We start from the raw sequence: 26,475 nt of genomic DNA on the forward strand, positions 1-26,475 counted from the left end.
GAATTTACCTTCATTTATTTTTTTAGTTCACATGATGCAATTATATACCTCAATGCTTTACTATAACAAAATTTCTGCGTGGGACACATGTTCTGGTACACCAAAACTGGTACCTGCTACCTTAACAGTGACTTCATTTATATTTTAAGATCATACATTAGATTCCTGCACCTTGCAAAAGTTAGGTAAAATTTTTTGACAAGTGTAATATAATTTTGTGCCTTGAATATTTGAGCATACATTAGTTTTTAAATTTCATGGATAGGATGTATAGAATGTTATGATTAATGCACTATATTTTGTGTATCAAAAAAGTAGTGATAAGCCTTGGAAGATTCAGATATCTTTTTTTTTTTAATTATTATTGGAAGATTCAGATATCAAGTCAGTCCCATAATAAGGTTTTGGTTGCATTTCATGCAATCTTTACCTAAATAAACTATGCCCCATAAAACTATTCTTTAAAAAAACTTTTACAAAAAGTTACAATTTGTTTTAAGGATTACAGTGTGTCTTGTCATGATTTGGCCCTCAACAAGAATGTATGTATACTAGTTCAGTAAAAATGGTGGCCACACTAAACTCAGAAAGATGAGTGTAAAGTGGGAGTACTTTTAGAATCTTGCAGACTCTGACTTCCTGCCTGCAGATACTATGAATTTTCCAATTTGTTGAATGAACTGAAAATTTTGGCTAAAGCTTTCTCCAATATTTCTAAATGAATTACTTCAAATTTAGTCAAAAAGATTGGCAGAGATGAGCTGGAACATGTGATTGATTAACTGTTGGTTGCTTAATGTCCAGTGGCAAATATCTCTTACATGTTCAGGACGATAAGCACTTCCTTTATGATAATGTCAGACACCTCCTTCCTGTTTTCCAAAACTTTGATTTAATAGACTAAATAGTGGGAGTATACTCAACTTGACAACTCTATAAAACTTTGACATAAATTTTATTAAACAAATTGAAACAAATATATATAATAATATGCAAATTTGATATTCTGTAACAAATAAATACACAAATGTAAAAGAAAATATAACTTTAATATATCATACAATACTTATGTTGTTGGATTTCTAAAATGAGATAAAATGTACATGCCATTTAAAATAACATTAAAATAATGTAAACGGTTGTATGTCCAAGGCTTGATAATAACTTGATATACACTAGAGGGAACAGAAATGAATATATTTAGTATCTTATTTGTCAAAATTGAAAATTACAAATGAAATTCAAATTCAAGCGAAATAAGCATACTGATGTTATTTTAAAACAGTTTCTACCTTATTTTTGTAATTCCACAAAGTTTCAAAAGGAGAGTGATGATTTTTACAAGAATTTATTTTAATATCACCACACATAAACGTTTGTTCCAAATCAGGAAACTTGTCAGAGGTTGTTATTTGTTAAATCTTTTTGTTATTTGTCTTTTAGTTGTAGATGTTTGATTCACAACATTATAGTTCCTGACCTCTAACTTACTATATACACATTTGTCTATTGTTAAAGACTATACATTTGTGTTTACTTCAGGCTTTTTGTGCAATAAGGTTGCTGCCTCAATGTAGATCAAAAATCGCTTTTCATTTTACTATTATGTAATTTCTTTTGAGAAATAGAAGGTTCATTCTTTGCCGTCTGTATATCAATTTTGATTAACTGCTTCAGTTGTACAAGACTGCACCTTATCAAACAATTCTACACACAACATTTGTGCGAGACACATGGTCAATTTATTTCATATTATATCATCTTTTTTATGTATTTTAAAATATTAAAATAAAGAGTAGTCTTATCGAACATTTACAGAAAAGACTTTTTTTTTATTAGATATATCTCTTTTAAGAAAACCCTAATTCTGATGACAAGATTCATAACATAATGAGTAATGTTGAAACATGACTTGTGCATGATGAAATGTTGATTCAACTTAAAAATTACAAAATATATTGCACATACATTTTACATAGATAGATATACATGTACATCTCATTAGTCCAACAATTTCAATTTTCAAAAGTTTTCTTAATTTTTAAATTGCAAAAAAAATCAATCCCTATTTCATCCATTAATGAATATGGTCCTTGCTTTTAATAACTGATCTTTTTCTCAATATGATAATGCCCTGTGAACTTTGAATCTAACATAAATAATTTTGTCTGTTCTACTGGCACTATTTGGTTTACCTTGGCCATACATACAGAAACAATTGTAATCCTTATAAAATATTAATACTAACTTTTTATACAACAAATATTATAAACAAGAGTTTGCCCTTTTGCAATTGACATGCATAAAAATATATGAATAAAAAAACTCTATGCAGCAGTTTATATCTGAACCAAAAAAATATGCTTTTCAGAAATTAACAGCAGAATTATTTTTGATGGGACTGTCCATTTGATGAATAAACAAAGAGTGTACAAAAATATATAATATCTTTTTTGAGATAACCTTACTTTACTAATCAATTTTTATTTTATTGAAGAGTACAATTTTGTATTGGTTGATTAAATTTGTAACTGTTAAAACCAGATGCTCCGCAGGGCATAGCTTTATACGACCGCAGAGGTTGAACCCTGAACGGTTGGGGTAAGTATGGACACAACATTCAAGCTGGATTCCGCTCTAAATTTGGATTGTGATTAAATAGTTGACACAGCATAGGTTTCTGACACAGAATAAATGTATTCAAATGAACTTAAAATTTTTGTTTTCTCTTAGAGCAATTCACTATGCTGTTGAATATTAATCCTCTCAAAAAATGTTTGAAGAAATTTTCTTTTTATTTATGAAATTTCAAATGAGAAAAATTTAACCCAATTTTTTATTCACATCCCCCTTTCCTTTATTCCAAAACTAATTTCAATTAAAATATTCTAATGGAGTTTGCAACAATTACTACTCATTTAAATACATGATGTAAAAAACTGCTTGTTATCACTAAATGGTAAAGATTATTTAAATTTATCAGTTGGTAGTAAAAAGTGAATATACATTGTATATTGTATATAACAAAGATATAAGTTGATTCTGGACAAAGAAAGATAACTCCAATTAAAAAAAATTCTTGCAGATATTTCTTGCTTACTATACTGGACAAAGAAAGATAACTCTTAATTAAAAAAAATTTGCTATTTCACAATATTGTGAAATTAGATATTTCTTGCCATTGCACAATACTGTGCAATTGAAAAGACTTGCTATTGCACAATACTAAATATAATAATTTTAGATCCTGATTTGGACCAACTTGAAAACTGGGCCCATAATCAAAAATCTAAGTACATGTTTAGATTCAGCATATCAAAGAGGCCCAAGAATTTAATTTTTGTTAAAATCAAACTTAGTTTAATTTTGGACCCTTTGCACTTTAATTTAGACCAATTTTAAAACTGGACCAAAAATTAAGAATCTACATACACAGTTAGATTTGGCATATCAAAGAACCCCAATTATTCAATTTTTGATGAAATCAAACAATGTTTAATTTTGGACCCCGATTTGGGCCAACTTGAAAACTGGGCCAATAATCAAAAATCTAAGTACATTTTTAGATTCAGCATATCAAAAAACCCCAAGGTTTCAATTTTTGTTAAAATCAAACTAAGTTTAATTTTGGACCCTTTGGACCTTAATGTAGACCAATTTGAAAACGGGACCAAAAATTAAGAATCTACATACACAGTTAGATTCGGCATATTAAAGAACCCCAATTATTCAATTTTGATGAAATCAAACAAAGTTTAATTTTGGACCCTTTGGGCCCCTTTTTCCTTAACTGTTGGGACCGAAACTTCCAAAATCAATACCAACCTTCCTTTTATAGTCATAAACCTTGTGTTTAAATTTCATAGATTTCTATTTACTTATACTAACGCTATGGTGCGAAAACCAAGAAAAATGCTTATTTGGGTCCCTTTTTGGCCCCTAATTCCTAAACTGTTGGGACCGAAACTCCCAAAATCAATACCAACCTTCCTTTTGTGGTCATAAACAATGTGTTTAAATTTCATTGATTTCTATTTACTTTAACTAAAGTTATTGTGCGAAAACCAAGAATAATGCTTATTTGGGCCCTTTTTTGGCCCCTAATTCCTAAACTGTTGAAAATGAAACTCCCAAAATCAATCCCAACCTTTATTTTGTGGTTATAAACCTTGTGTCAAAATTTCATAGATTTCTAGTAACTTAAACTAAAGTTATAGTGCGAAAACCAAGAAAATGCTTATTTGGGCCCTTTTTGGCCCCTAATTCCTAAAATGTTGGGACCAAAACTCCCAAAATCAATACCACCCTTCCTTTTATGGTCATAAACCTTGTGTTAAAATTTCATAGATTTCTATTCACTTTTACTAAAGTTAGAGTGCGAAAACTAAAAGTATTCGGACGACGACGACGACGACGACGACGACGACGACGACGCCAACGTGATAGCAATATACGACGAAATTTTTTTCAAAATTTGCGGTCGTATAAAAAACAAAGAAATAAAATTATAAGAATCCTCATAATTTACTATTTTGCTGTAACTTGATCATTATAAAAATTAAGTACTTACTTCACAATTAGGAATCATAAAAAAGACCAGGAAAATATACAGAATTGCTACATCAAGTATTTCAAATTATATATGAGTCTAACATAAATCTATAGTATGTATACTGGTTCAATCATAATATAAACATTTCTTCCATATAATAAATATAACACTTTACAATGCGCTGTTAAAAATTGCATACTATCAAAATATTCACAAATATTACAAAGTCCAATAAAACCAGATAATTTCGGGTAAATGAGAGATATTCAAAAGAAAATGATGTTATCTCAATAAATGTTTTGATGAATTGCCAATGAAGTCTTGAAAAAGGGCTAATTGCAAATAAGGTAGCAAGTTCTCATGCCTTTCAAAAAAGATGCCCAGTGGAATCAGTGTCCAAAGTTCTTTCTGTATTCTTTAATCAAAACTTAACTTAACTAAAGACATCTTATATTTTTCTTATCTTTGTTCTTTTTAGTTACAATAGCATTTGAAATTTTACATTTTTTTAAATCATAAAAAATAGTCTGAATATCAATCTTTTAAAAAAATCATTACATAATTTACAACTCAACATTTGTTTGAATAAGTGGAGATTCATTTACTTTTGTGGTCACTAATATTTATGTATTGAGGAAAACTTGTACTTTTGTGGATATATGAATTTGATTTCATGGTTTTGCCAAAGTACATGTATGCATGCAAGCATATAGATAGTTGTACATTGTTGAACAATTAAATAGGTAATTCACCTTTACCAAGGAATTCCATGAAAATTTGATATTCAACTTATTAATTAATCCCCTGTAAAATGACAATGGTTCCTTCATATGGTTTTGATTTTTTATAAATGTAGAATCAGGTGAAATAAGAGTTGTCTATCTTGATGTATGAGTTGGATTCAAAATATTCACTGTCTATTTCGGCTATCTAACCAAGTCTGTAAGAGTTCTATGAGATCTTTCCTTTTCATATCTGGATGGTCCAATAATTCTATTAATTCATGGACTGTCAATCTATTGGTTTGGTCCTGGTCCAACAGTAGGACCATGGCAGGATCTTTCTTTGTTTCATAAACATTGATATCATTTATTGATAGTCCAAGTAACCCTGCAAGAACACAAAATCATTTTTGTAATATTTTTCTATTACTTTCATAAATTACCATTTTTAACATTGACATTGATGATAATTATTGTATCTTTTATGAACTGATTTAATGGTTTTGCCAAAGTACATGTATGCATGCAAGCATATAGATAGTTGTACATTGTTGAACAATTAAATAGGTAATTCACCTGAAATTGCACAAACTAAGTTCATTTTTATTATTATGTAATGCGTACTTATCAATAAGGACAGTTTACACTAGATATCTATTATTTAGGAAGTAAACAATTTATCTGTCTCGACTGATAACCCTTTCTCATGGTTGTCTGATGTAAAAGTCGGTCTGATTAAACTTTATCACAAACATTTTCTTATCATACTTTCTTCCTGTTATTTTGTGTTGTAGTCATCAAAATATGAGATAAAAAAAATAAAAAAATATTTCGTTCAATGTAAATTATTCTGAAGGCATGGACTGACATGACAGTTTCCTTTTTGACTTATCTAGCTGACTAAAATTGTTGTTTATAGCCATGATTTACTAATTTGTAAATCTTCTTTGAAGAAGAGAGACAAGATATTGCCAAGTTGTACTTTATTCCATGATCAGTTACATTGAGGTCAAATTTCAAAAGTTTTGTTAGTCTAATCTTTATTTGTGAGGGACAGACATGGGCATAACTATATACCCCTTTTCAAGACAGGGTGAATAAGGAATGCACAAGTATTTGAATACCATAATCAGGCAAAAATTGCCTACATTTTTCTTTATTTGAAGAACACTTTTGAACACTGTCCCCTCCCTGAATCCAAAAGTTTATTTCCCTCTTGTCAAATTATATAAATTAAATCAGATTATAAACTTGTATACGGTACTAACCTCCTAACCCTTTCCAATCTTGACCAAGAGTTGTTGCACACTGCAGATAGGTAAACAGTTTATGGAACACATTGTATGGCAAATCTTTTATATAAATTTTAGGTTCTGTACTCTGTAAGAATAACAATATATATTTTTAAAATATAAATATATGAGTTATGCATTGACCTTTTATAAAAGTTATATTTGCTAACTGATTGAATTTTTACATTTTTCTTGACAGGAAATTAAACTCAACAAAAAATGTGCTGCCTTCAACCTGTACTTTTCTTTTGCTTTTGTATTTGTATTACTCCATATGATTTATTTTTGTTAATCTTTTTTATTTTTTTGTTTTTTTAAAGGGGTTGTGTTGCTGCTCATTAAGTAAAATGTGTTAAATAAGCATTACATATGTAATTCAAAAACTTATCTCACCTGATCCTGTAGCCATCTTCTAACAGCCTTGTGATTATCAATCCTTGTTGTTTTACATAAAATGGACCTCCTACTTGATATGTCCACTACATGCATGCTGGTCATTGATCCTTTGACCTCACAATCCTCCTGAAGTGGACACTCTGGACCTAAAACATAGTTAACTTCCGGTGGTAGGGCAGCATGACAAACATCACATAACCATTGGTATATATAATGTAACTTCTTGTTTCTTTCACTTCTGAAAACAAAATTAAAAATGTATATCAATATACTATAGAGCACTAGTCTGTTGACATTCATAACTTACATTCTAGAAATTTCAGGTGATCAGTTTAGAAATTATTGAGAAATTAAAGGAAATTGTTTTTGATCGTATAGTTCTTCATGTATTCATAAAATCTGTAGGTTTCAATTTGTTTGGTTTGCAGCATTCCTGATGCATCAAATTAATAAAGAGTTATTGAAAATGTCAAAAAACAATATTGATTAGTCTTTAGTTGTGTTGTATTTCGTAAACTGTTGTAAGCTTTTAATCATTTTTCATATTTTGGCATGGACCTGACATTGTCAGTTTGTTTTTGACTTATGAGTTTGAATGTCACAATGGGATCTTTCACCTCTCTTTTAGTACTTTTGTTAAGTAATATAGCCTTTGTTTGAATACAAAAACTGTAGACAAAGTTGTCATGTAAACATTCTATCTGTACAATAAATCAGTAACTGATGAATGAGGTAAACAGGATGTAGAAAAGTAATTTTTAAAATATCTTTTAAAATGAAGTAGCAAGTTGTTTCCACCGAACATCAAGAAATTCTAATTAGTTGTTGCTATGAAAGTGTATTCATTTGATCTTTACGTATGTAAAAAGAAACGGCTGATTCTTTAATTTAATCTTAGCTTAGTATCATATATCAGCAAACTGCAATTTGTAGATAGAGTAAAAGTCCAGGAAAATTGAATATGTGAAATGAATAAACTCAAAGAAGTATGCATGTCTCTTCTTTCACAAGTTACATGAATAGGGATTCTTTAATACAATCCATATGTGGAATGCAAAATTTTAACAAATTTTCTGGACAGAATAATTCTGTCATATTTATACTAAAAGAAGTTATTATAACATCATAGGAAGAAGAATGAAGACATTTACTTTGAAATCAAATGTTATCAAAATAGCAACACTTCTGCATCAGGATAAGAATTTGGTATCCATGGAAATAAATGAAACCTAAGTACTGAAGATTTAATAGCTAATTGTGTTTTTGTAATTTTATATTTTTATCAATCATTTTCAATAAACTACATGAAATACGACAAAATGATAAAAATGTAAGATAAAAATAAACATTTCCTTGTTAGAGTAAAACTGATGTTGTTAGGGTGTTTCAGAACAGTATGTCATTATCAATAAATAAAAAAGCTACAAAAAATTACATTTTTCGAATTTTCTATATATTTATCTATCAAATCTATTTTGTGTCTCTTTGGAAGGACAACATCCACTTGACAAAGTTGTTATTTATCTAAGGAAATAGGAAATGGTTGAAAATGTACTAGTTATATAATGTCTCAAGGACAAATAAGATTACGGTGAAACATGCAAATATAAATAATATTTTCTAAAGGAATATTCTTGCAATCAACTCTATTTAATACAAACAAGGTGATGATGGAAAGTGTTTTATAGACCTTGACTACCAATGAGGGTCTTGCACAGCCAGTACTTTTTGGGGCATTTGAATAATTTATTTTTACCTTATGGTGCAAACAAGGTGGCTTGCTTTATAAATTTCCCCTATTAACAAAATGTTTTCATTGCTTATAACTAGTTATTCTAAAACAAACTGTAATTGTTTATACTTGTCATGGATGGACTTAAGATAAATACTAAAAAAAAATAAAAACCGGAATTTCACTGTTTGATTTATATCGTAATGATGCCAACAAAGCGAACAATTTTAGCAAGTTTATCTGCTGCACTCTTGATCCTTTAACATATACAATTACAAAATGATAAATTACTTATGAACTCACTTTCCAATAACTATCTGCATTCTGTCCTGAAATTTGTGATGTACCAGAGTGATCTCATGACCCTGGTGATGTAGGGTGCATGAGTTAGCACTGGTCATTGAGATTTTGTTACCATCAGACTGGTTTCTGATATTGAAGGCAAGCTGATAAAACTGCATGCTAGACAAATGAGTTTGATCAACACACTGTAAATACAAACAGGCATTGTCTCTGTCTGTCCTCTGATGGGTTATATGCCCTTGTTCTGATAGAAAGTACGGGAAAAGGTACTGTTCAATGCCATCTTGATCAATAAAATGTTTGAAAATCATGCCAAATGCCAGCATAAGATTCAATATCTTCTCTGCATTAATTGATTGAGAACTAATGATTGACAAAAGGTCTTCTTTTGATATGTTACCAGTAGCAACCAGTTTAATCCAGTGTTTGGTGATATCACTGCTTGATGAATGTCTTTGAGGTATACAGACCAACCCTTGGACATGCTGCAGTATAATCTCAGGATCTATAAATAGCAACTTCTCCATTTGCTGGTTGTTGGGTAGATTTAAAGGTGCTGCCTCTGGAAAGAAAATTTAAATATTAAAGTAATGTCAATATTGATTTTAAAATGTTGGCAGGTAGGAATTTACTGTTACCATTGTACTATATGCTTGTAAAATCTACAAATACATAATGCCTGAATTTCATGACATAGCAAAACATCCACTTCCCATCCCCACCCCCCTTTTCCCTAAAAAAAAACCCATCAACATTAAAAGCTTTAGAGCTTTCAGAGTATACTGCATACTTGACAATGTCACATTTTCTCTCTCGTTACAACCAAAATTGAAGAGAATCTTATCTTATATTTTATGTACATGAAGTAAAATGACTTTAATTTTAAAGAAATTTGTTTTAAAAATGTAAAAGAAAACAGACTTTTTCTGAAGAAATACATAATCATAGTAATGAAAATTTTTCTAACATTTGAGTAAAGATAACCTACTTGGAGAGAGTAATTCCCCGAACTCCTTCAGGGTAGTCCATACAACATGTTGTAGACTAGGTTCACCGTTAGGTACAGCCATTTTGAACATTTTTGTAAATTCTTCTTCTGTTATTATTTGTTTTCCTTCTTGACGAAGCCTTTCAAGTTGTGCCATCATAACAACAGAGAGAATAGACACAGGTTGTTTCTGAATTGTTTCACTTACGGCTTTCCATACATTCTTTTTCAATACTTTGGATGGAATTTGATTAGAATTTTCGTCAGATATAATTAAATCTGGAATTGTCACACTATATTTGCGTATCTGTTGACCGTATGATGTATAAAATAAAGTTTGAACCTCATCTTTGAAATCAGCTTGTTCACTGTTCAAGAGACCATATGTTAAGATATTGCTATCATAACCAACACAACATCTTATGGTATGAATCAAATTTTGTAAACGTAAAATTTCTCCTGCAGCAGAATTCAAAACTTTGGCACCATTAAAAGTTAGCAAAAATAAACTTGTCCGTGTAAACAAGTAATGGCATCCATATTGAAATAGTTTCTCATCTGGCACAATGAATATTTCTGTATTGACAACACCTCTATGTAAGTAATCCTCTTCTCTTTGTTTGTTTATCTCCCCATTGACCAGGGAATCATTACTAGCATGTAACCTGAAACATTTCAACATTCACATATTATTAAAACATCATATGTGTTTTAATATACATATATTATGAACAATTTTCCAAGAAATTCAAATAAACATTTGCCACAGAGATATCTGAAGATTTTTATTATTTCTGTAGTAAAATGAAAACCAATATTTATTTAAAGATGTAAGCTATGCAAAACATTAAGTCAATGAACCATGAATGAAGGTGCCATGGAAATAGGAAAAAAAAGAAGATTTTTGCTTTAAAAAATTTATATAAAAAACAAGAATGTGTCCTAAGTACACGGATGCCCCACTGGCACTTTCATTTTCCATGTTTCATGGACCGTTAAAATGGGTCAAAAGTCTAATTCGGCTTTAAAATTTAAAAGGTCATATCAAAATCATCAAGTGTACTAAGTTTCAAGTTGATTGGACTTCAGCTTCATCAAAAACTACCTTGACCAAAAACTTTAACCTGAAACTCCCACTTTCATTTTCTATGTTCAGTTGACCCTGAAATTGAGGTCAAAAGTCGGATTTGGCTTTAAAATTAGAAAGATTATATCAAAAGCATCAAGTGTAATAAGTTTCAAGTTGATTGGACTTTAGCTTCATCAAAAACTACCTTGACCAAAAACTTTAACCTGAAACTCCCACTTTCATTTTCTATGTTCAGTTGACCGTGAAATTGGGGTCAAAAGTCTAATATGGCTTTAAAATTAGAAAGATCATATCATAAGCAACAAGTGTACTAAGTTTCAAGTTGTACTTCAGCTTCATCAAAAACTACCTTGACCAAAAACTTTAACCTGCGGACAAACAAGCAAACGAACGGACGGTCGGACGGACGAATGAACGAACGGAGCCACAGACCAGAAAACATAATGCCCCTCTACTATCGTAGGTGGGGCATAAAAACACAAATTACATTCTACTTAAAGTTGAAATGGAAATTATAGAAAAACTTTAACAAAAGCCAGTTAGTAGTGAAATGAAGTTCAAATATTGTTACATCATCAATAGTTGCTGAAAAAAAAAATTAGTCACTTAAGCACAAAATTTAGATAAGACCATGCATGAAGATTTCTAAATAGTTGTTGGTCAAAGCTTTACTATAAGAAGAATTAAAGCAGTGAAATATTATGATATGATATCGCAGTTTTTTTGTCTGAGAATATCATAGAAATATCAATGATATTTGAATATATATAGAAAACGGGTCTTTAATTTCCACAATTTTTTAAAGTTTAGTCGATATAAGGATTGGTAATATTTAATTTTTGTGTCATATTTGTTTTTTAATTACAAGCTTTCCTTTTTCATTTTGTAGGAAGTATTTCTTTGTAAATCGATAAATAAGTTAAATATTCTTGATTTTGCAGACAGGAAATTAAATGTAAAATGTGAATCAAGATAGATATTAAATGTCTAAGTGGAAGTTAAGTCCTTCATCCAGGTCAACACAATTTGCCTTTTGCTATTAAAATTGTATTAAAAATCAATATTGTAATAATATAAATATGAATATGTTGCACAAGATATTGGTGATTGCTTTGGCCTCAAAAGCACAAAAAGGCTATACCTGTGTTAAGATTTTTTTTTGGTATGATTGCCAATTAGAAATCCCTCTATCAGAGACCATATGATATAGAAGTTTACATCATTGACTATGTAGATCACTGTACAGGCTGTTGTTTTATAGTGTGTCATTTTATGTTGTGTGACGTTATACTACTGTTTCAGAAAGGGAGAAGGTTTGGTACCATTAAAACGTTTAATCCCGCTGCAATGGTTTGCACCTGTCCTAAGTCAGGCATCTGATGTTCAGTGGTTGTCGTTTGCTTATGTGATTCATAACTGTTTCTTGTTTCTCTTTTAAGCTCACCTGGCTCAAAGCATATTTAGAGCAAATCTGACAAGGGGTTAAATTGTTTATCAAGTCAATATCTATCTGCCCTGAAATTTTCATATGAATTGGACAACTGGTTGTTGGGTTGCTGCCCCTCCCCTTCCCCCCCCCCCCCCCCCCAATCGGTAATTTTTAAAAAAAACTGTATAAACAGCAATAATGTAGGGCAAAGTAACATCTACACATAAGTCAATATTTTTGTAAATTTTTACAAAATAACTTCCTCTGTTACTAATGGGCAAAGTTCATTATGGATAGAGATAATTGTCAAGAATGTTCAGTCAAGTAAGAACTTCAAACACATCACCATCACCAAAACACAATTTTGTCATGAATCCATCTGTGCCCTTTGTTTAATATGCACAGACCAAGGTGAGCAACACAGGCTCTTAAAAGCCTCTAGTTTATATAGACTAGACCATTTGGTTTTACACTAGTAATTTTTGGGGCTCTTTATAGCTTGTTGTGTGGTGTGAGCCTTGGCTCTGTGTTGAAGACTGTACCTTGACCTATAATTGTTTAATTTTATAGATTGTGACTTGGATGGAGAATTGTTTCATTGGCACTCATACCAAATCTTCCTATATCTATGTGTCAGATATCATAAAAACCTAAATAATTCTAATGGAACTAACCTTGTAGTTTCCTCTGACTGTAATAGATTGTCATACGATGACCAAGGCATAAAACTAACATCTCCAGCTTTACTCATGTCCATTGTACATTTTACACATTCATACAAACAATGAGCACTGCTAGTGTCTGTCTTTAGAAAACTTGATGGCACCAATAACTTTGCTAATGCTCTTGCCTCATTGCCACATATAAATATCCTAATTTTCGGCAGTTTTACCGTCCGATTTGATTGAAATTCTGATAAAATTTGATTGTTATTGTTTAACACTGGTGGTTCTGGCACAATTAAATGAACTTCTGAGTTATCAACAAGTTTTTCATTTTCTAAAAAGTTCATATGGGATTCATTAGAATTTGAACAACTAGATCCAGGTCTAACAACATTAAATAATCCCGACACTAGAGTATTGCTATCAGGTTGTTTATATTTAGAACCAGTTTTAACTGCCTCAGGTTTAGAAGGATGAACTGCGATCAGTTTTTGTTCACATGGAAACAGTTTGCCTGAACCTGTAGATTTCTGTGATGTTGAACTATTTTGTCTCATTGGTTTCCTTTTGTCTGGTTCATTAATTGCAGGATTTATCTGCTTTGCACTACAAATATCCTTGGCTTGTTGTATTTTACCCCTGAAGTCTTGAACAACATCTTCTGGTCGCTGGAGAACAATCTTTGCTGTTATTGAATCTTCCAGTTTATCCATCATATTGAATGCCTACAAAGTAACAATCATTACAATCAGCAAATGAAATATGATCAAAGTTATTATAAAATAACTAATTGCTGTACCCTGCCTAACAAAAAACTTCTTATATTCAATAGCACAATCTTTTCACCGTTATGGTATATTTTATACGAATGTTTGAAAATCAGCAATCAAATAGCACTCGATCTCAGTTTTTAGTTATTTAAAAAGGGGAATGATATTACAAGAAACTAAACAGAAAAGAACGACATAGAACATAATGAAATGAAACTATCAATTTTTATTATAGAAATTCCCATTTTCAGATCAACAAAAATGTTAATCCCAGTAATTTTAATCAAAATTTATTGCTTTGTTGAATGGAAAAAAAAAATTGAAAAACTTTATCTGCATAATACATGTACATTAAATTCAATATTTTATTTGTTTTAAACTTTCAAATCAGAAAGATGCAATCTTTAAAAAAAAAAGGGGAAGGAAGGTCATGTTAATATACCCACAATCAAAGCAAGGCAATGAACAGTAAACTATCAAAATTTTAAAAAAGAGCAAACCTCATGTGGTGTTGCCAAAGCCTGGCCATTTATAGATCTGATGTAATCACCAATCATCAGCTTGCCTTCTGCAGGCGTATCCTTCACTTCTACAACAAGTGTATACCAATCATCTTGTCTCTAAAAAAGATACATGCAATAGATATATTTTATTATTTTGTATCCATAATTTTAGAATGAAAATGTTGCATCTCATTTAAGAATTGAATGCTTCTTTTTGTTAATTTATTGGGGTGTAAAAGCGTTGATCGAAGTACATTTTTTCCACGCTTCATTCTAAAAATGTACGCACGGTCAACACTTTTACAACCCTATAAAGTTACAAAAAGAAGCATTCAATACTTATAATTACATTTTTTAGCTAGGATCATGAAAACACGATGTATATCAAGTTTTGTTTAATTCACCTGTGCACTTTATTGTGGAACCTTGTGTCATCACGAATGATAAATGTTATTGACTGATGCAATTGCTTACGGAATATCATGTGATGTGCAGTTAGCCAATCAGAATAACGTATTATAATGAAACATACATCTAATGTAATTATAATAATATAAATATGTATTTCTAATCTCATAAAAAGTATAATGGAATTCATGATATTTAAAAAAAAAAACTATTATATAAGAATATGACCTCATCCTGAAATCTATCATACTTGGCAAGTCAATTACAATATTTAGTATAAATTTATAAATATAATGACACCCACCCTAAATCAGAATCATTCCCAATATCACATTTCAATGTTTAGTGAACTGTGAAATCTAGGTTAAAACCCCAATAAGGTATATATCTAAAAAGGTTGTCTAGTGTTTCAAATTGATGTGTCTACAAGGAAATTCAACCAAAACATTAACTTGATATTGGACTGTTAGACAAACAAAAGAACAGAATGACCAGAAAACAAAGTGCCCCTTTCTTTTGTAGGTATAACTAAATATAAAACAACTATAAAAATGCATGACAACAAACCCCTTACCATGCTTACGATAATACAAAATCTTGAATATACCATATACATCTGGCAAAGATTATCCTTTTTGAGATTTATTTCAAATCAGGATAAAAAAATATCTACAAAATCTTCAAGAACCCCCATATTGAAGTAACTGTAATTAGTTATCTTTCTATTGCATTCACTATATATACCTTGTATTTGAAACTGACAAACAAAATAGGGCATGCTACATATATTAATCAATAATATTACAATTTTCCGGAGTTTCTATGTTAAATTTGGATCCAATTTTTAATTAAATCTGCAAGTTTTTCAATAAACTGTAGTTTTAGATATAAAAGTCATGATAAAGAGAATTTTTACTTAGAAACTATCCAATGAAACAATATTTACAGTGAATATTGATGAAATAAATCACAACACATAGGCTTTTAGGATTGATAAGGTTAACATCAGATTGACTATTTCAAGTACAACATCCTTAGCAATATAATAAACATATTTAACTATTCATATGGATGACATTTATTTTCTGTCAATATAATATCACACCAAGAAAAGTTGACCTTAATACCTGAACATGTCAAAAAGAATAGCCTAAATTATCTCAATTCGAAACAAGGCAAAGAAAGTACCACAAAGTCATTCCTTTGAAATAACATGATCTAAATGACTGTCACAGACTGCATCTTGCATGTGGCAACCAGCAATTTGATATATATTGTTATTTATAAAAGTATTATCTATAGTCATTGGCTGATCCAGGGGGGGTTCCGAGTTGCCCCCCTTATTTGGGACGATCAATGAATTTGAATGGGGACATATAGTTTGAACCTCCCTTACTCCTTGGCTGGAACCACCACCACCCTCCTTTAAAAAATAATTGGATCTGACCATGAAAGTAATACATGTAATAGCAGTGAGAACATTTTGAGCTTGTGATTTGTGATAAATTATCTATAAGTGTCAGATAGCTGTAATAATTAGGTCATAGTTTTAAGTGGCACTTAAATATACACTAATGCAATATACTGATGAACATATACCTAACATGCAGACTTAAATAAAGAGAAAAACATATTTTTAATTGAAAGGACTACTGAAAAAAAAAAACCAGGCTATTGGGCATAAATCCCTTATCTTGTGTGGACCGAAATGAGCAATACTGAGTGTCATAAAATAACAATAAAGCATGTTAAGTCTATGCATCAGCACCATAATCTTAAGCACTATAAAAGTGGACAAGAATTTTAACTAGTTTTCTGAAAACTTACATAAGTACACTGTTTGATCTTGTACTTGAATCCAAAGTTCTGCTTGCTGCCTCGGTCAAGTGTGATTGTTTTAGTTGATGACCACTTGACACAGTGGGGATATTTTATGTAGATTTCTGTATTACCCTGTGGGTTACTATTTGGTTTTGGTTTCCTGGTTGTATCTAGAGAATTACAGTTACATCGTTCTGGGTTGTACATCATCTCACTAGGAGAATTAATAACGGGTACAGAAATATTTCTATCATCTAAAAAATGTCCTGGAACAAGTGAATCCGGTAACGAATCTGCAGAAATGATTTGGTTTGTTTCCTTACTCTCTTCAGGTTTGACTTGTTTGATCTTTATTGAAGGTCGACCAGACATTTCACTTGTATAAGATCCAGATGAGTCACGGTCCCTTTTCAAGTCTAAACGACACACAAGAAGTTCTACATCAAGTTGATGAGTTTGTAACAGGCGTAGAACACAGTCTTCTGTATATGTCTCAATATTGGTGTTGTTTATGGAAATAATTCGTTCATATTCAACTAAATTGTGTCCCTGTAACAACCGACATTCTTCCTTCACTCTTGTCACAATTGCATAGGTCTTATCAAATATTTTACTCTGGAAAATAAAACAATATTTATATTCGATTTGAGATATCACATTCTGTTTACGACAATCACTATGCCTGTAATAAGTATCTCTTGATATCATGAACTACAATTAAAGCATACTTTTTTTCCCTGTTATGTATAAATCTCTTTTCTATGTAATCACTTTCTCCATCCACACAGAAGTCTGATAATACAGACATATTCTCCATCCACATAGAAGTCTGATAATAATACAGACATCGCTCTATCCACACAGAAGTCTGATAATACAGACATATTTCTATTGTTGACAAAACCTACCAATATTACCATTGATTAAAAATTTAGAAAACAATGGCATTATGAAAGTTTTATTAAGATTAACTATTGTAAATCTACATGTATTGATTCCCTATTGTTTGGTATCAGATAAAATAAGTGAAAAAAAACATAACCATGGATTTAAAAAAAAATTATTTAATAATTAAAAATTTAGAACCTTCTGTAAACAGATGTATTACAAACCAAATAATAATTAACACGTTATTCCTCCATGTTTTACATTAATATAACAATGAAAACACATCCATGTCATACATGTTGACCTTAGCAGTGATTATCAGAACCTTTCTTCATTTGGGTGGGTGGGTGGGTGGGTGTTTTGTAGGGAGGAGTGGGTTCAAGTGTGACTACTCTTATGAAACATTATTGTTCATAAGTAAATGGATTGAGGGAGAGGGGCCAGAAGCTCCCCTTTTATGGTGCTTCATATATGGTTAATGTATGAACTATTTTAAATGTCCCACATCAAATGCTGTCAAGTTCCCCCTTTAAACCCTGGATCTGCATCTGTTCAAGTGAGTAATGAAAGGAGAAAAAAATCATTTACAGTTACTGAATATTTTTTATTTGAATATAATCAGCTCATATTTCAACATTTTGAAAGAGGAAAATTCCTGATATTTGCAATGGTACCATTACTGCATTATTCTATTTAAACTTCATAGCTATTTTTCAAAGTCTTAATCTTCATTCTGACCTAAACAAAATAATCTTATAGTAGAAATAAAATTAGGAAATTCTTCATAAACATGTTTATTTTTTATATGAAAAAGAACTTACTGTAATTTTGCTACCTACATAAGCAAGAAACCTTAGTACTTGTCCATAAGTATCAGATACCTAATCAATTATATTTGTGTACTGGTATCAAATTACATCACTACATAAGATTTTTTAATCTGAAAAACTAACTGAATATCTAGTGTCTGCTTCAATAAACTTGTGTAAATGTTATATTTACGTAAGGTTCAATACATTCTACCCACGAAAATTCCTTAGAATTTAATGGGAAGGGAACAATGTCTATAAACACAATTTAAATCTTAAGATAATGGAGTTTAAATATTAGCCAGTGTATAAAGATTTAAGTTCATTACATCAAAATAAAATATCAAATATTAAGTAGAGAAATCGCAAATCAGACAAACATTGCTTTACTTCTTATAATATGTAACACTGTTTATATAAGAAATATTTACAAAATTTATTATATATATATCATGATTTATTTATCACAGAAACATTATTAAATATTTGATTTTAGAGTTCTGTTGGTAATTAAATTATTCTTTAAAGCATGTATTCATGGTTGACTTAATATGCTTAACTTTGATCAATATGATAACTGGTAGTAATAATATTAGTTATTTTGAATGTGTATAAAAATATATTCATAAAAAATATTCATTGTCAATGAGGGTATAAGAAAAAGTCCATAAACTAATATGAGAGAATTCATTTATTTTTTCATTCAAAGATATTGACAATAATGTGCATGTGCAGCTGCAATTCAAAATTAAAATTAAGAAATGAAGCCACCAATAAGATCCCCTAAAATCCATCATAATTACTGTTACTGCATGATGAAGGTTAAGTTCATTTAACTTTTATAAGGACTTTTGTCACTTAAAGCATGATGACAAACATCTTTCCTATACCAATTGTTAGCTGGACTTTAAAACAACACATAATTAAATAATCATGTCTAAGAACAATTCAAGGTCACTTAAAATTATTTTATTGTGCTATTTGTGGACCTTTATCTCTTCACATGACCTATAGCTAACAACTGACACAAGATCAGTATCAAGGGAAACAAATTGTTACTTAATAAGGAACTTAAAAACAAATATTAACTCAAACAAATCATGTACAAAATGTAGATCATCTTTAAATCTAGTGTGAACTTTCCTCATAAGACAATAAACAGGCTAAAATTCATTCTTCTACCATGTCAATGTATATGCTAAGATCTGGATTTTGACACAAATTAAATTCTAAGTAAGATTTGTATTTCGTTAAACAGATGAATTTGTGGTTCGGCTTTACCAACAAAATCCACGAATATTGCTATCCCAAGAATAACAATGAATCCACAGTATGTGGGGGAAAATAATGGGCTGGGGTAAATGAGCAGAGAAAAACAATCAAATGAAACTTGAAGTGCTGGATAAATGACACACGCCAAAGTAATTTATGAAACTTTAAGTGTTAGAATGTTCTTTAACATCCTAATTCCTCTTAGCATCTTACATTGAATCTCCAGCAGTACTTAAATTGTTTACAAGCATTTCAATTTATATGTGGTATAATACTTATAAATTCTATAGGATCTATATACCTTAATCATCAAGATTACATAGTTAATAAACTTTCTACTTTTGTTATCAGATATTTTTGACTCTAAGATTACCGGCTCTTGTCCTATCAGACATACAATGACACATAAATGTTTTTTGTACCAGCTTCCTTATACAGTAGCACTGATACTCAAATATTTAACACCTACGGAAATTTTACATGTATTTCTTGACTGTATATATATGCTTGGTATAGATATCCATTTTAACAATTTAATATATATGTAAAGAGTAATATATATACTAGTACATGTAATACTATACATGTATAAGATTTACATAATTTTATCATACTCAAATTTTCAGGTGAAAAACTGGTACAAACTTAATATACAAAATGTAACTCAATGAATTTTTAACAAATTTATAAATCCTATTAAATCTTGAAATCATTGAAACATGTAGTTTACATATAGAAGTATGAAATAATTATCCATTCAGTTGAATAATTGCCGTCAACAGTGATTCAGCTAGATTTCAGGAGCTTCAGGTCTATTTCTATTTCTGAAGACATTCTTCAAGAATTTAACTACAAAAAAAATGTTAAAAATAGGGTGGGCATTAAATGTCCGTGATGATGAAGTATCTAATTCACCAAATAAGAAAACAGTGGGCAAATGACCCTGATGATGCAGTATTTTACTCACCAAATGAGTAAATGATGGTTAATGTATCTTCCTAATACTTGATCAACTACTTTAAAATTACAGTGTCAGGTTGTAAGTTGTTTTAATCAAATGATTATGACAAAACATTGTACATCACAAATCTAAATTTTGCTCCCTCTATGAATAAAGATGCAATTAAGCAAGCTAAGGCTCCTTGTTGAAGATTGTATCTTGACCTATAATGGTTTACTTCTATAAATTGTGACTTGAGTTGTCTCATTGGCACTCATTACACATGTACATCTTCCTATATGTATTTGAACCTGTAAAGATTGTTGGATTCCTCACATTTTCAAACGTTGAAAAGAAACCGTATCACCCAATATCTTTTTATTCAGATTACAAATTATATATAATAATATATACCTCATATACTTTTACTTTGATGCCTAATTTCCCCGTCACCTTTAGAATACAAACTTTCCGAGGCAATGTCCATACAATATGCTCTGGCTCTTCTTCTAGCCTTTGTTTTATAGTTCTATAAGTATCAAAGGGTGTAGAACCCATCATTCAAATATCTCAATCACATTTTTGCTGGTAGTCAACCTGAAAATGAAAAAATCATACCCCGTTTACACATTGTACACCAGTATATATATATTTATATATACAATTTCCTAGAAAAAAAATCTATTTATATATTGTATCCATGCTGTCAGAGCAAACAAGATGTCAACACAGGATATTTATATCTGAGACAGTATAAAGCTTTCTTTGTTAATATCTTGTTGTAGTATTTAAATCAAGAATATATCAGTTTTCTTGTTTATTTCGGTGGAATAGGATAAATAAAATTTCAGGATTTAATGGCCAGCTCCTATTTCTAAATTTTCCCATAACTATTTTGTATATAACAACAATTCAACACAACAGTAACCATATAAATCTACATGTTTTACCATAACAATAGTGGTCTCAGATATCTTTTATTTTGCACATAGAGAAAACAAAATTACAAAAAAATACATAACAGGCAATAAATCCCTACCATATTTGATAATTTGTTCCATGTGTTATAATATGTTCATCATCAAATAACAAATGGATGAGGGGTAAACTTTTTTCCCTTCCTGAATATTTCCAATACAGTTGAATCCTATCCCACCAAATCATACATCCTTAACGAAAGCTATCTAAGATAAAAATAACTACAGAAGTCAGCTATCTTATCTCTATAATGTTACTAGGACATTCAGTTATATGTATGTAATTATATCAAATTGACAATTTCGAGAGAAAAATAATCAAACTCATTTATTGTTTGTTTAACAAAACAGAATAAGAAGAATAAAAAAAAAAGTCTGCTTCATTCAAAGAATCTGTACATAATAAACTTTTTAAAATTGTAAAATCACAGTTATAATTGTTTAACTTCAATCCAGTTTCCTATTTTTTTTTCAATCAATCAATTCTGTTTCATAAAGTCCTCCTTCAATCAGCAGCCCATGGAGTTTAATAATTGGTAACTTCATCATTTTGATAACAATTTTATACAATTTTATTTAACAAGCACTTTTCATGCAGAATTTGATAGTTCTTCAAAATACATTAATAACAATTTTCATGTTATTTTAATGTGCAGATGACCGAATTAGTTTACAAAAACACTTACATTTAAAAACTTACCACACGGAAAGAAAAAATAATTATATGCCAAGTACCTTACAAACTGTTAAATACTTGACTTTTTATTATATGTATTATTCCTTTATATTTCCACTATTGTCAATAATTGACCGATTTATTAAATCTTCCCACAAGATGGTTGACGACTGCACCACAATCTCTTGTGTTTTATAAGATCATTAAAGTTATTTGTTATTGTTCCATTTTTGCTGTTATGTATGTCAACACACATGTTTACGGATGCTGACGTCACCTGATGTGGGTTATCACATCCTTAGACATATACTGTATGCAAGTTTAATCAGTTAAGACATTGATCATAAGAGATCTGCAGCCACAGTCATAATTGTTGAATTAATAAAAAGTAAATCTATATAAATCCCATCAGTGTATTTAACCATTCTGATATTGAATTTTTCACCAGGTAATAAATCATTTAAACTCTCTCAAGAGCATAAAAATGAAATAAAATTCTATAACATCATCATAAATATCTGGCAATATTAGACATCATTATATAACTGTCATTAAACATTTGAGATATACGTTTATTTTAGTTTTAGCCTAACATTCATATAATTTTGCACAATGTTCAGTCATGTTAAAAGATATAACATACTCAATTGAAGGACAGTTAAGATACAGAAAACTTTTATCAAATTCAAATAGTGTATTGATGAAAATCTTACATTGGTGAGCATCAACCTATACACAGCTGGCACACTTATATTACATCATACACTCATTAATAATGTATAGATCATAGATTAATGGTTGGATAATCAGGCATTACTTTAGATGTTTTAAAAAAATAATCATGATAATTGCCTTAATTAAAAATTTGTAAGGGTTCCGCGGAACCCAGTGTCTCGCCTACTTTTGCTGAAAATCACAGGCTCAACAAAAATGAGGAAAAAAATCAATAAAAAATGTTCATTTTGATACTATCTTTTGATTGTAAGAAGCTTCTGAAGTTCTGTCCAAGTTTGGTAAAAATCCAGGATAGTTTATGAATCTAATAAATGTTTAAAAACTTTAACTGCAGACTGTATGCTATGTTAACTGGAAGAAAAACTAAGTCCATTTATAAGTAAAATACAGATACACAGGTACAAAATATTAACAAAATTTCCTTCTAAATTCTAGCTTTTGATCATATATAAGCTTCTGTCTAAGTTTGGTACAAAGTAAAAGGAGTATAAGAAAGTTATTAAATTTTTAAAAAATTTAACCACAGAGCAAATGTGTTGTTTCCTGGCAGAAAATTTAAGTCCATTTAAAAGTAAAATATGGAAAAAACAGATTTATTTTTTTACAAAATTTACTTCTGTATATTATCTTTAGATCATAAACAAGCTTCTGTCCATGTTTGGTACAAACCCAGGATAGTTTAAGAAAGTTATTAAAATTTTAAAAACTTTAACCACAGAGTGAATGTAATGTTTCCACCATAAAAACTAAGTCCATTTATAAGTAAAATACGGAAAAAATAGAATTTTATTTTTACCAAATTTTCTTCTGGATACTATCTTATGATCATAAACAAGCTTCTGTCCACGTTTGGAAGTAATCCAGTATAGTTTAAGAAAGTTATTAAAATTTCAAAAACTTTAACCACAGAGTGAATTTTTGTGGACGCCGCCGACGACGACGGAATGTAGGATCGCTTAGTCTCGCTTTTTCGACAAAAGTCGAAGGCTCGACAAAAACCTTTTTTTCTTTTATTGAAGGTCATTGTAGCTTTATTTTTATTTCATGGTATTCCACTGAGAACTATGTTAGTTAGAAGATACTACTGGCGGTCTCTGGGTCAATTCATACAACTTGAAGGCTTAGCCTTAAGATAATTTAGGTTCAGGAAATGAAGATTTGAGGGGATATAATTTTTTATGAAATTTGTGAAGGGTATAATAGGTCAAATTAAGTTTGGAGGGGATATTAGGTCAAATGAAATTTGAAAGATGTAAGGTGAAGATTTGAGGGGATATCAGGTCTAATGAACTTAAGGGGGGCTAATGAAGTTGGATATATAAGTAATAGGTATAAGCATTGTATACTTCATTCCTAAGAGCTAGTAATGATCCTTGATAAAACTTGGTTGTACTATATGTTTAAATTTGGTTAGTAAATAAGATTGTCTGTTAAAAAACCTGTTACCCTTCATCATAGTGTCGACTAAGAAAATAACTCCAACTCAATTATATATACCAATTGAAAACTATCAAAATTTATTAGATTTGCAACTCATGAACTTAGACTTCTTGCTTTGCTCCTTGAGAGCTAATCCTACCACCACCCACTTGTTTAATATATCTTATATTTTTGAGAAACATCATTAGACCTAATGTTGCCTCAAATTTTTCATTGGACCTTATTACCCCTGCAAACTTCATTTATTTATATGTCCTTTCCAAATACCATTTGACAAATTAAGAAAACATTCATTTGACCTATTGTCCCCAATAAGTTTAAGATATCAGCAAATTTGATATATTCACTACCATCTTCATTAAATCATATGTTATATAATCTTCAACATAATTAGAAATATGTTATATACTTTCAAAACTCATTAAACCATGTATCCTTCCCTAACTTCATTACACCATGTATCCTCCCCTAACTTCATTACACCATATATCCTCTCCAAACTTTATTACACCTTATATCCTCTACTAACTCCATTACACCATACATCCTCTCCAAACTTCATTACACCTTATATCCTCTCCTAACTCCATTACACCATACATCCTCTCCAAACTTGATTACACCTTATATCCTCTCCAAACTTCATTACACCTTATATCCTCTCCAAACTTGATTACACCATACATCCTCTCCAAACTTCATTACACCTTATATCCTCTCCAAACTTTATTACACCATACATTCTCTTCAAACTTTATTACACCTTATATCCTCTCCAAACTTGATTACACCTTATATCCTCTCCAAACTTCATTACACCTTATATCCTCTCCAAACTTGATTACACCATACATCCTCTCCAAACTTTATTACACCTTATATCCTCTCCAAACTTGATTACACCTTATATCCTCTCCAAACTTCATTACACCTTATATCCTCTCCAAACTTGATTACACCATACATCTTCTCCAAACTTCATTACACCTTATATCCTCTCTAAACTTGATTACACCTTATATCCTCTCCAAACTTCATTACACCTTATATACTCTCCAAACTGTATTACACCCTTATATCCTCTCCAAACTTTATTACACCATACATTCTCTCCAAACTTTATTACACCTTATATCCTCTCTAAACTTCATTACACCTTATATCCTCTCCAAACTTGATTACACCATACATTCTCTCCAAACTTTATTACACCTTATATTCTCTCCAAACTTGATTACACCTTATATCTTCTCCAAACTTCTATACACCTTATATACTCTCCAAACTTTATTACACCCTTATATCCTCTCCAAACTTTATTAAGCCTTACATTCTCTCCAAACTTCATTACACCTTATATCCTCTCCAAACTTCATTACACCTTATATACTCTCCAAACTTTATTACACCTTATATCCTCTCCAAACTTTATTACACCTTATATCATCTCCAAACTTTATTACACCCTTATATCCTCTCCAAACTTCATTACACCTTATATCCTCTCCAAACTTCATTACACCTTATAGCCTCTCCAAACTTTATTACACCATACATTCTCTCCAAACTTTATTACACCTTATATCCTCTCCAAACTTCATTACACCTTATATCTTTTCCAAATTTTATTACACCCTTATATCGGCCAGTGATATTGTTTGCCTTAAATTAGTGGAGAATACAGGCTTTTTCCCCTGGAGAAAAATCCCAATTTAAAAAAAAAATGGCTTAAAATTATTCCCAAAAAGACAACTTTTTTCCCAAACAGTGCAGTCTTAGTAGAAATTGTGCATAAATACAAACTGAAAAACACTCATTTAAAATTTTTCATGCCTGCAATGACTGTATGTGCAGATTTGAGGGTTTATTAATGAATAATCACTGACAAAAAGGGGTCTTATTTCAAAGCAAGGGTAGACTCTTGAAAGGGGGTCTGTGAATTGAAGTTTCAGTCAAATTTTTGGTTTATTTTAAATTTCCCAATTTGATGAAAATGACACATATTTTCCCAATTAAAAAGGGTAGAGGTAGTTTTGAAAAAAGCTAACAATATCACTATATCCTCTC

General features: G+C 30.3%; 1 protein-coding gene across 6 annotated transcripts in view; it reads right to left on the reverse strand.

The window, feature by feature from the left end:
* Positions 1–4,489: 4,489 nt before the first annotated feature.
* The window catches only part of LOC134688360 (uncharacterized), a 29,140-nt gene continuing 7,154 nt past the window's right edge, over positions 4,490–26,475 (reverse strand). For 2 of the 6 annotated variants that reach the window (XM_063549022.1, XM_063549031.1), the window contains exons 2-10: positions 20,995–21,177; positions 16,678–17,286; positions 14,440–14,559; positions 13,179–13,894; positions 9,986–10,650; positions 8,998–9,559; positions 6,960–7,200; positions 6,543–6,654; positions 4,490–5,662 (exon numbers count right to left, since the gene is read on the reverse strand). In XM_063549022.1, coding sequence (XP_063405092.1) covers positions 5,463–5,662; positions 6,543–6,654; positions 6,960–7,200; positions 8,998–9,559; positions 9,986–10,650; positions 13,179–13,894; positions 14,440–14,559; positions 16,678–17,286; positions 20,995–21,141 — 3,372 coding nt within the window. In that variant the 5' untranslated portion in view covers positions 21,142–21,177 and the 3' untranslated portion in view covers positions 4,490–5,462. Of the gene's footprint in view, positions 5,663–6,542; positions 6,655–6,959; positions 7,201–8,997; positions 9,560–9,985; positions 10,651–13,178; positions 13,895–14,439; positions 14,560–16,677; positions 17,287–18,380; positions 18,472–20,994; positions 21,178–21,619; positions 21,641–22,257; positions 22,555–26,475 lie in introns of those variants that run through there. The other 4 variants (XM_063549049.1, XM_063549040.1, XM_063549058.1 and 1 more) reach the window with 4 other exon arrangements.

The sequence above is a fragment of the Mytilus trossulus genome, chromosome 1 (assembly GCF_036588685.1).
Source record: "Mytilus trossulus isolate FHL-02 chromosome 1, PNRI_Mtr1.1.1.hap1, whole genome shotgun sequence".
Taxonomy (NCBI): domain Eukaryota; kingdom Metazoa; phylum Mollusca; class Bivalvia; order Mytilida; family Mytilidae; genus Mytilus; species Mytilus trossulus.